The sequence below is a fragment of the Acomys minous genome, assembly GCF_964271855.1.
Source record: "Acomys minous genome assembly, chromosome: 16".
Classification (NCBI taxonomy): domain Eukaryota; kingdom Metazoa; phylum Chordata; class Mammalia; order Rodentia; family Muridae; genus Acomys; species Acomys minous.
The window spans coordinates 2,724,147-2,735,810 of NC_140498.1; the positions used below are offsets into that span (position 1 = coordinate 2,724,147).

General features: G+C 53.3%; 1 protein-coding gene across 1 annotated transcript; it reads left to right on the forward strand.

Annotated features, from left to right (window-relative positions):
* The first annotated feature begins 873 nt into the window (after positions 1-873).
* On the forward strand, positions 874-7,793 carry ATP1B2 (ATPase Na+/K+ transporting subunit beta 2). Its single transcript, XM_084764701.1, has 7 exons — positions 874-1,588; positions 3,633-3,761; positions 4,100-4,204; positions 4,341-4,546; positions 4,747-4,803; positions 5,867-5,965; positions 6,065-7,793. Exons 1-7 carry the CDS (start codon positions 1,477-1,479, stop codon positions 6,227-6,229), a joined length of 873 nt encoding a protein of 290 aa, XP_084620827.1. The 5' UTR covers positions 874-1,476; the 3' UTR covers positions 6,230-7,793.
* Positions 7,794-11,664: the final 3,871 nt, after the last annotated feature.

Genomic DNA, 11,664 nt, shown 5'->3' on the forward strand with positions numbered 1-11,664 from the left:
CCACAAGGCCTAGCCTTATGTACAGATCGAATTTCCTTCCCAGGATGCACAGGGTGGGAGAAGAGACCGAACTCCTGCAAGTTACGCTCTGACCTCCGCAGCAAGTGGGTTTCGCTCTTCCTGACACAGAAAGGAAGAAGTGTTGACATAAGATGAGGCTTCTGTCTTAGCGGCTCGCTCGGCTCCCTCAGAGCTGGAGCCACTAGTCAGCAACAGTTAAAGCTCTGGCAAATGTGGCGGTGGTGGGGGGGATCAGACCTGTGGGCGGGGTGCAGGGAGCGTGTAGAGCTGGGTGGCATTTCTGGGGCCTCACACATGTTCGGGAAGAGGGCAGGGAGTTCTGGGCAGGCACAGAGAAGGGGTAGGATGGGCAAGTGGGACGGAAAAGGAGGGCGTCCTGCGGTGGCTTCTTCCCCATCCCTGTGTGCTAGTTTCCTGGCTCGCTCTTGGTGTCTGGCGCTTTTCTTTATTCCTCTCACATTCTGCCCTCTGTTCCGGAGGCTTTCGAAGTAACTTTATCTTAGTCTCTTCTTTTAATTCCCTGCCCCGTGCTCCCACTTCTGCGTACACATCAGCTTGTCTTTTAAGGTTTATGCCTCTCAGAGTGTGTGATCTTTTCCTCCTCCGCTCCACCCAGGCACACCCTCTGCCCCCTTTTCCCACCTGTTTTCGGTGTAGTACCTGGGTAGGGGAAAGGAAGAGCCCTCAAGGACTGAAAGACGCAGCAGGGGGCGGGCCCGATCCCTCTCCATATTTGCATATGTATGAGGTCTCCAGGGCGAGCCACGAAGAGGCGGGGTTCCTGAGGGGTGGGTGGGAAGGGGGCGGATACCCTCAGAGTCACAGAGTATAAAGACCGTGCGCAGGGACCGCGCTCCCTGCACTGCTGAAGAGCGGAGCCTCCGATTGGGGGTCCCCTATCTTTGCCTGTTACCACCCCCAGCTGCTCGTTCCCGCCCCAGCTCCCACTGGCTGGGCCAACTGTGGTGTGGCTGTCGCCGTTTGTCGGAGGAGCCTTAATCGGCCACCTGCCGCGTTCCACAGCCTCTTTGCATCTCGGATTTCGGGGCGGCTCCCTCCCCCATCTTTCCTTGCTTCTTTGCACCCCGCTTTTTCTGCATTTCGCTCGGGTTTTGTAGCCGTCTGGTTTTGCACCCCTTTTTGTTTTGCTTCTAGCCGGTGTGTCGGGTGAAGCTGCCTTGGCATCCCTTGCCCTGGTTATCTTTCCCTGTTTTGACAGTACCCCCCCTTCTATCGCAGTCGGGGGGGCCTAGCCTCGGCGCACCTCCGCTGCACTGCCAGCAGACCACAGCGCGTGGCTGTGCACCCCGGAATTTGCAACAGCTGCATATCTGATTGGAGTCATCCTCGCCTCACTCCCCGCGCGCGTTCGGTGCGTGGAGGGCTTTAGTGCGCGACGCCCCCGCTTCTCCGCAGCCCCCCGCAGCGCGCCGGGACTCGCCCTGTGCCGCCAAGATGGTCATCCAGAAAGAGAAGAAGAGCTGCGGGCAGGTGGTTGAGGAGTGGAAGGAGTTCGTGTGGAACCCGCGGACGCACCAGTTCATGGGGCGCACCGGGACCAGCTGGGGTACGCGGGGCTGGCGCGGGAAAGGTGGTAGCTGACCGTCCGGCGACGCCTTTGGGGCTCAGGGTCCCGCGGGCGTCGCCCCAGCTCCCCTGCCGGGTCCCTGGCGTCCAGCTCCTACTGTCAGGCTTTGGACCGGGAGGGGCCCGAATCAGCGGTCTAATCTCTCTGGCCGCTGCGGAGGCGGAGAAAGTAGGTCACTGCCGCCTGCCCGCCCCCCGCGGAGCCCCCTCGGGCGGGGGGTCGCGGGCTCTGCGCGCGCGTCCGTGCCGCGGCGCTCCCGCTCCGGCTCAGGCCCTGCGGCTGCACACGGTCATCATCTCCCCCCCCCCCCCCGCCCGAAGAGTGTGCCCTAACTCTCCCTCTGGCTCTCACTAGCTAGCCAACCTCGTCTATTTTTAGCTCTCACCCACCTCCTTGGACCCTGGGAACATTCATGAGGGGGCGGATCTACCAGGGGGGTCTTGGAGGGGGGGCGTTCTTAGCAGCGGAAGTTGTTTGTCTGTATTCCACTATTGGGCGTTTGGAGCCTTCTGTGGCAGCTTTGTGGGTCGGGGGGGCTGCCAGAAGGGATGACACTTTTCCAGGCATGATGTTTTCAGACGTCAGAGGGGGGAGGGAGAAGTGGTCACTACGCTGAGATGGGTACACCCTCAGGCAGAGTGTTTCCATAGGACTCCCATACCTTGGGGGGAACTTACCTCAGGGCCGTGCAAGGGTCTGCTGATGGGCACAGGTGAAGCGAGGGGTGACATTCTTGCAAAAGACAGTACCAAGCTGCAGAATTAAGGCACAAGGGAGTCCGTGTGACATAATTTATAATACATCCACATTGATTGGACACAGTTTTCATCAGACCACCTACCTAAAGGCCTAGGGGGCTGTGAAAGGAGATCAGTGCAGCTCTTGTCCTCAAAGACCCAAAGGCCCTCTGGGATGGGAAGGACCAATGAACCAACGCTTGGGGAGGAACTGTCTCTTAGGTGGAAAGGCTAGTCGCTCAGGTGCTTGGAACAGCGTGTCTTCCTCACCCTTGAGGTCTAGGAGAGGAGACGTGAGAGATGTGTCCAGGGGAGGCTTCTAGGGTGGCCTGTCTTCGTGACGCTGGCCAGGATCTCGTGTGAGTTAAGGGTGAGGTGACTGCTGAGGTTCAGTTATGGCTGAGAGTCTTTGTAACTGGACCAGTGTTGGCCTCTCATTCCAGGAGCTGCTCCTCAGGGTGAGAAAGAGGGGTGGGGGCGGGAGAGACAGAGAGAGAGAGAGAGAGAGAGAGAGAGAGAGAGAGAATCTGCTGTTGAGCCCCGGGACCCTAGGGTTTGAGGTGGTAAGAACCTGGGCGAGGGGTTGGAGAGATAGCTACCTGCTCTTCTGGAGGTCCAGAGTTCAATTCCCAGCACCCACATGGCGGCTCACAACCATCTGTGATGGACTCTAATTCCCTCTCCTGTTGTACATGAAAACGGAGTGCTCATATGCATACAATAAATGAGTAAATCTTACTGAAAATTGGCCCTATGTAATCACCCAGACATTCCAGCAGCAGCTCGGAGTGCAGAGCTCAGGGCTGTATCCTAAGGTGTCATTTTAAAAAGAAAGAAAAAGAACTTGGGCGAGCATGGTGACCAGCTCACCATCTTTGTGCTAGGACAGCTCTAAAGCCTGGGTTCCAGCGCAGCAGGGACAGGACGCTAAGGCCTTCTCAGGACCAAGCACGGTTGAGAAGCTGGAAATGTAATTAGAGGCAGAATGACAGTGGCCTATTCTTGGAGTTGTCACAACAACTACAGTTTAGGTCTCTCGTGGCCTCCAGAAGGTCGGACTTGACTGCGCCTCAGGAGGAGGCTGGGAGTCAGGGCTGGAGCTGGGCTCTGTAGGCCTCCGGCTTGTGTCCTCTGGCTCCCTGGGGAAGGCCCGAAGATATCCTGTCCCTCCTTGGCCTATCCCAGCGCACAGCTTGAGAGGGAAGAAAGGCCGAGTGGGGGTGGTGGGCGAGGTGAGGCCATGAAGGAGATGTGGGACCCTGCTGACTCTACTTCCTCTGCCCTAGCCTTCATCCTCCTCTTCTACCTCGTCTTCTATGGCTTTCTCACGGCCATGTTCACCCTCACCATGTGGGTGATGCTGCAGACTGTCTCTGACCACACTCCCAAGTACCAGGATCGGCTGGCCACACCAGGTGAGCGAAGCGGTCCCCCCTTCACCCGCCCCCACCCCCCACCCCACCCCACCCCCCACCCCACCCCCGCACAGCACAGCCCTGCCCTCACAAAGAGTGTACAGTTGTTTCTGGGAGTGTCATGGGGGAGTTTCTTGAACTTGTCCCTTCCTTCCCATGCCATGCAGCCCGGGGGGTGGGGGGGGGGAGGGTCAACATGGTCTGGAGAAGTGGCAGTGCCACAGGAGACTGTCCCTCCCCTGGAGGAAGGGCAGCTTCAGATCTCCGCCCCACCCCCTCATCGTGGTGTTTGTCCCATCTTATGTGTGATTCCCAGTCTTTGCTCCTGTCGGCCCTAGGCTTGATGATTCGCCCCAAGACTGAGAACCTTGATGTCATTGTCAATATCAGTGACACCGAGAGCTGGGATCAGCACGTTCAGAAGCTCAACAAGTTCCTGGAGCGTGAGTGCGGGGGTGGGGGCGATTGGGGGGGGTTAGGGGGGTGGTGGCTAGTCCAGGACCTCGCAGGAGGGAGGTGGATACTCCAAGTGGGACATCACCGGGCCTCTGGTTTCTCTATCTCCCTCCCACCGCCCAGCTTACAACGACTCCATCCAAGCCCAGAAAAATGATGTCTGCCGCCCTGGGCGATACTATGAGCAGCCAGATAACGGGGTTCTCAACTACCCAAAACGTGCCTGCCAATTCAACCGGACCCAGCTGGGCAACTGCTCTGGCATCGGGGACCCTACCCACTATGGTTACAGCACCGGGCAGCCCTGTGTCTTCATCAAAATGAACCGGGTGGGTACCCATGACATTGGTCCCTAGAAATGAGGGAGCTGGGGCTGCCGCCATCTGTTAACTAACGTGCCCTTTCATTGGGGTTAATGGGCATTAAAGAGGTTTTGGTTGATAGGAAGAGGTGGGGCTATTGGGAGCTAAGCTCAGGAGCTGGAAGGCTGGACATCAAAGTGTGACAACATCTCTCTCTTTTCTCCCAGGTCATCAACTTTTACGCAGGGGCAAACCAGAGCATGAATGTTACCTGTGTGGGGAAGGTGAGTGTGTGGGCCCTCCCGCCCCCGCCCACCTGCTCACACATCTGGCTTTCTGAGCTCTTGACCCGTATCTCCCTGTCTTTTTGCTTTCAGAGGCCCCAGCACTATAGGGATAAGGGGGTAAGAGAGGGCTCCTCCTGCAGCGGTAGCGCTAAGGGGCTCTTAGCCCTGCTGCTTCTCTCTAGGATGCAGAGACCCTGCTCTCCTGGGGACAGACCCGTCCCCTCCTGCACCACAGCCCTGGCCTCTGTTGGCTCCTTCCGTGTGTCTGTTGTTCTTTTCCCCTCAGTTGTGTGCCCTGCCTCCACTCTCCCTTCCATCTTGCCTTGTTTCTCAGGTCCCTTTAAGTGTCGGTAGCTGCCGACTGGTTAGCACCATTTGCTGCAGCTAGTCATCCTTGGAACCCTGCACCTGACTCTGTCCTCTCTAGAAAGTTGCTGCCCCACCCCCAGCCCGCACCCCCACCCCCACCGGGTCACCCTCCTCCTCCTCCTTCCTACCCAGCCCTTACTGTTTATCTGTTCTTTCTTGGCTCTGCTCCAGAGACCGATTCCCAAGGATGGGGTAAGAACTTGGGGTTGATAGTGGAATAGAACGCCTCCACTCTGTAGGCACCCTTAGAACTTCTAGTCTGATGAGGAGGCAGGCTATCCCTTCGTGTGGACGTGCAGACATGAGTGTGCTCGTGCGTGTGTGCGCGCGCACGCAAACATGCACACACACACACACCCTTCTACAGAGCAGAGGCACGTCTCAAAACAAATTTTTATTTATTTATTTATTTTTTTATTTTTGGTTTTTCGAGACAGGGTTTCTCTGTGTAGCCCTGGCTGTCCTGGACTCGCTTTGTAGACCAGGCTGGCCTCGAGCTCACAGCGATCTGCCTGCCTCTGACTCCCGAGTGCTGGGATCAAAGGCATGTGCCATCCACAGCCCGGCAAGAAGACAAATTTGAGAGGAATAATTTGGGGTGAAGGAGGTGCAGGGCAAGGCCTTGTGAGCCCTTCTAGGTGCCCACTGTTCCTAACACCCCCTCCCCTTAACCTTCTGGCAACCCCCGCAGAGAGATGAGGATGCGGAGAACCTTGGCCACTTCGTCATGTTCCCTGCCAATGGCAACATCGATCTCATGTACTTCCCCTACTACGGCAAAAAGTTCCACGTAAGTCCAGGGACGGTCCTTGGTGGGGGCTCCCGATGGGGATCTTGGGAAAGAGGCCAAGGTGCCGGAGGCTTAAGTCTTTGTCTCCTCCTGGCCTAGGTGAACTACACACAGCCCTTGGTGGCCGTGAAGTTCCTGAATGTGACCCCCAACGTGGAGGTGAATGTTGAATGCCGCATCAACGCTGCCAACATTGCCACGGATGACGAGCGAGACAAGTTCGCTGGCCGCGTGGCCTTCAAGCTTCGAATCAACAAAGCCTGAGGCCCTCCCTCCTCCTCCTCCTCCCCCACCCACCCCCACTTTCCCGTGGATACTTCTGGAATGCCCCTTGACCCTGCCTGACCCCTCCCTCACCCACCCCAAAGGTATTTTTTATAACAGAGCTATGACTTGTTTGAGCCTCACATCCCTTTCCTCAGACTTCTCACCCCAGCCCGCTATCTATCCACACAGTGTCCAGCATCTTCCAATCGTAGCTTAGCCAGAGACAGATGGGCTACCAAGATGGCTGCAGAGGAGTCAGGAGCTGGCGTTGCCGTTACTCAGTGACTGAGAGGACTTGCCTAGCGCGCGTGTGGGCCTTAGTGCTGCTGGAGTTCTTTCTAGTTTGAGGTTATGAGTGACATGCCCTTACAGCTTCTGCTCCGACTTGTACTCCCGTCCCCTGAGAGCTATAGAAAACAGCCACGTGCCCACCCATCCCTACCCCAGCCCCCACCATCCTCACCACATTTCAGCCCTCTGCTTCCCAAATACAGCGTTCCCTCCCTTTATAGCAGTAGCTCGAGCCACTTTCCTTTCTGTCACCGGAACTGGTACTTGCTGGCTTTGACTTCTGGTTCTTCCAGCAGGTCCTGCCCTCTCCTCTCCCCAACCCCACCCCCACCCCCCTCTGAAAAGCCGCCATTTGTAACTGAGTACGAGTTGCTTCTGTGGCCTTTTCCGACCTTCCCGGTACATCCTGCCCCATCCAAAGGAGGACTGGAAGAGAAGTCTTTAGTTCTTCTGGAAGATTCTCTAGTGGGCCTAGAGTTTAACTTCTTCCTGGTCCCCCAACCCGCTACCACCCCCCCCCCCATGTCATCCAAACAGCTCCTACTCAGGCGGGCTTGACCTGCTCTGAATATCCACTTTGTTTTTAACTGATGGCTCCCTTCCCCCACTGGCCTTCCCAGAATATCTTTCAAGTTCTACTTCCCAGGGAGCTCTGGGGGAGGGGCCGCTGTCTTGGCTCTATCCCCAGTGGCCACCTTGGAAACGTCTGCTGGCTGGGGGGGACTCCCTGAGCCCAGATCTGCTCCCACCAACACACACACACACACACACACACACCCATCCTCTCTCTGGCAAACTCCTCGCAAGTCACTAACCGACCACTAACGTCTTCCCTTTCTGCATGCCGGCCTGAACATTTTCAGATGCCTCTCCTCCAGCTCGGGAGGCCCCCATTTCTTGGCTCCATATCTTTCAGACTCTTCTGCCTTTAGAAAACAAACAAACAGCCCCTATGAGGCCTCTAGGAGGTTAGGAGTCTCCCCGCTCTCTCCATGACAGAGCCGTTTTCCTTGTTTCTCTGCGTCCCTCCTAACCCCCCACCCCACCTCATTAACACACAGGCCCCGCGTCCCCACCCTCAGGTGGACGCCCCCCCTTTTCCCTCCCACTGGATCTGTGTCTCTTCCCTTTGGGTGCCCAGGTTTTCCTGTTCTGCCGTTTTCCTCCCTCTGCAGTTATTTAATGCCTGTGTCAGATCTACTGTAAAAAGAGGATAAAGTACCAATAAAATGAGAGCGATTATATATATAAATATATATCATACACAGAAGCCCTGTGTGCGTTTGTCTTCTTCTGAGAAATGACCCTAGGATGGATGTGCCTGATGCTGGGTAACTCAAGCCCTGAGCATGGGCTCGCATCTCGGCCTCTGCCTTCCGGTGGCCGAGCATCACTAACCCTTCCTTTCTCTTCGCCGCCATTAAAGTTAAACCGCACATTGTGTTGAGTGTACAGGGCCTCTGTGTGGATTTTAGGCACCATGAGTGTGAACACACACTTAGGAAAGGGGCAGAGTCCCTGGATCCACTTTAACAAACACAGAAGAAGCCCAGGAGAAACTGTCCTACTAGGTGGACCTGTGCTTTAAGGAAGGGAGTGACCTGGTGGGGACAGTCCAGAGTGGTGTCCAGGGGGACCAGGGGGAGGTCAGGGCCTCCAGGGGGAAGCTCTAGAGGAGCCAGCACCGGAGCTGGGACTTCAGTTAGGAGACTAGATCTGTAAATGCTTTGAGACAGATTAGTTGATTAGATGAAGCCAATTCCAAAATATGAAAGTATATATATATATATTTCTCCTTCAGCCTTTGAGTGCTGGTACACGTTACCATATTCAGCTAGGGTCCTAATCTATACAGGGGAAGGAATGTATTGATAGTTAATAATAACTTTCTTCCTTAGGGGTTGGATTTCACCTTTTGCCTTGGCACTCACGGTGTGTTGTGCTTGTGTATGTAAAAGTCACTGTTCTGAGCAAATGCTAAGACCAGGTCAGTGCCAAAGCCGCCAGCCTGGGACCCGCTGATCCCTTCACTTCTGCTTCCTGAATACTGGAATTGCAGGTGTGTGCCAGTTCCTAACTTTAATTTTTATTTAAAAATTTAAAAATGATGTGTACACACACGTGTGTGTTGAGTGTGGGTTTGTGCCCATAGGTGCAATGCCTGAGGAGGCCAGGTTTGGGTACCCTGGAGCTGGAGTTAGCAGGCAGTTGTGAGCTGTCTGACACGGGTGCTGGGCAGCAAGCATCGGCCCTCTGTAACACCAGTGTGCACTCTTTTTAAAAAAGATTTATTATTTATTATTATGTATACAATGCTCTGCCTGCATGTACACCTGCAGGCCAGAAGAGGGCACCAGATCTCATTATAGATGGTTGGGAGCCACCATGTGGTTGCTGGGAACTGAACTCAGGACCTCTAGGAAGAGCGGTCAGTGCTCTTAACCGCTGAGCCATCTCTCCAGCGCCGCCCCCTTCAGCCCTCCCTAGTATGCACTCTTTATTTTTTTGGTTTTTGGGACAGGGTTTCTCTGTGTATCCTTGGCTGTCCTGGACTCACTTTGTAGACCAGGCTGGCCTCGAACTTGCAGCGATCCGCCTGCCTCTGCCTTTTTCTTCCTTCCTTCTTTCTTTCTTTCTTTTTTTTAAAGATTTATTTATTATTATGTATACAGTGCTCTGTCTGCATGTACATCTGCAGGCCAGAGGAGGGCACAGATCACATTAGAGATGGTTGTGAGCTACCATGTGGTTGCTGGGAATTGAACTCATGACCTCTGGAAGAGCAGTCAGTGCTCTTAACCGCTGAGCCATCTCTCCAACCCCCTTTCTTTTTCTTTTTTTAGTTTTAAACCACTCTTGCCTATTTTTGTTTGTTTGTTTTGTTTTTCCAGGCAAGGTTTCTCTGTGTAGCCCTCACTATCCTGGACTCACTTTGTAGACCAGGCTGGCCTCGAACTCACAGCAATCCCCCTGCCTCTGCCTCCCGAGTGCTGGGATTAAAGGGATGCGCCACCACGCCTGGCTCACTTTCAGTATTTGGGAAAAAAAAAAAATCAATCCATTGGCATTCCAGCACCAGACTATTACTGCTTTAATTAAAAACATTTTTAGAAGGAAAGGCAGTGGCAATGAAATCAAATACTTTTCAGCACCTGTTGATATGATCGTATCATTTTTCCTGTACTTTGTTACTGTTATGAGTTATGTTGATAGAGTCTACTAGACAAACCTTGGCTCTAGTACAAGCTGGTTAAAGCATAATATTTCTCAAATTCAAAAATGTATTTTGATTATATTTGGGTCAGTTTGCATAAATACTTACAAATTAAGTTGGTTCCTAGTTTTAATTTTTTTTTGTTTTTGTTTTTTTGTTTTTTTGAGATAGGGTTTCTCTGTGTAATAGCCCTGGCTGTCTTAGACCCACTTTGTAGACCAGGTTGGCCTCGAACTCACAGCAATCCACCTGCCTCTGCCTCTGGTGTGCTACCATGCCCAGCTGTTTGCTTTTGAGACAGGGTTTCTCTGTGTAGCCCTGGCTGTCCTGGAGCTCACTCTGAAGACCAGGCTGGCCTCAAACTCAGAAATCCACCCGCCTCTTGAGTGCAGTGATATGGGGAATCTAAGCTAAGGCCTTCAGGGCGGGCACATGTTTGAAGACTAAGTTATACTAAGTCCTAACTTCTAGCTTTCCTCCCTTTTTCCTTCCTTCCTTTTAAGTTAGTGTCTTATTCTCTTGCCTAAAATGACTTACAATTTCTGAGCTCAAGTGCTCCTGCTGCCTTGGTCTGTGGGGAGCTGGGAGTCTTCAGGGGTGCGCCTCTTCACCTCTTCTTCCTCCTCCTTTGCTTCTCTGCCCCATGCCCATTTCCATCCCTCGTTTCCTCCGCTCTCCTGCTCTCCCTTTCTTTTTTGGTGACAGTTGGGGATGGACCCAGGGTTTGCACATGTTGGGTCCGTTGGGCTATATGCCCAGCCCTTAGCTTTTCAGTGACTACTTACACTTTAAAGTTTCTGGGTTAGATTTACCATTTGAGTCAAAGTTTTAATTTTAGAATGAGTACTAGGTTCCTTCCTTTCCTTCCTTGGAGGTTTAGTTTGTCTTTTTCTTTTTTAATAATTTACTTTTATGTGCGTTGGTGTTTTGCCTACATGTATGTCTCTGTGAATAGTGTCCAATCTTGGAGTTAGTTTATGAGCTGCCATTTGGGTGCTGGGTGGGAATTGACCTCGGGTCCTTTATTTATTTAATTATTATTATGTATACAGGGCTCTGTCTGCATGTACACCTATACATCAGAAGAAGGCACCAGATCTCACTACAGATGGTTGTGAGCCACCATGTGGTTGCTGGAATTGAACTCAGGACCTCTGGGAGAGCAGGCGGTGCCCTTAACCTCTGAGCCATCTCTCCAGGTCCTAGTTGTCTGATTTGTGTGCGTGTCTGAGTATGTGTATGTGTACTGTGTGTGTGTGTGTGTGTGTGTGTGTGTGTGTGTGTGTGTGTGTGGTGAGGCTGAGTCCCCTGGAGATGCTGGGAACAGAACCTGGTCCTCTGGAAGAGAAGTATATGCTCTTAACCTTAGAGTCACTTCTCCAGCCTTTAGTTTCCTTTATTTTCTTTTTGGTTTTTCGAGTCAGGGTTTCTCTGTGTACCCTTGGCTGCCCTGGACTCACTTTATAGACCAGGCTAACCTTGAACTCACAGTGATCCCCCTGGGTGCTGAGATCAAAGACATGTGCCACCACTGTCCCGCTTGGGGGGGGTGTTTTTTTTTTTATTACTCATGGTACAAAGTGTGCTTAGCATGCCTAGGTTCCAGGCCCAGCACCTTACCATTTGTCCAAAAACAAAAAGTAAAGACTATATTGACCTTAAAAATGTTAAGTAGGTTAGAGTTACAAGAAGGTCGGGGAAATTTTATTTTAGACCTCCCGGACAGAGGCCATACCTACCACAGGGCCCTGTGGAGGTCAAGTACTGAGTGGATGGCTGCCTGGCGGAATGCTGTCAGGAGAACCAGCCAGCAAGTGGAACCAGGCAGGTTAGTAACTCACGTGAGCCACCATATTAGAGCCCGTTACAGTCTGTCCACTGACACCAGCTCTCAAGGAAGGGACGAGATGTACCAAAGTGGATCTGC

Coding starts and splice junctions, on each gene's coding strand:
- ATP1B2 (XM_084764701.1), top strand. CDS start 1,477: ATGGTCATCCAGAAAGAGAAGAAGAGCTGCGGGCAGGTGGTTGAGGAG. Junction 4,205..4,340: donor GCTCAACAAGTTCCTGGAGC/GTGAGTGCGGGG, acceptor CCCACCGCCCAG/CTTACAACGACTCCATCCAA. Junction 4,804..5,866: donor ATGTTACCTGTGTGGGGAAG/GTGAGTGTGTGG, acceptor CAACCCCCGCAG/AGAGATGAGGATGCGGAGAA.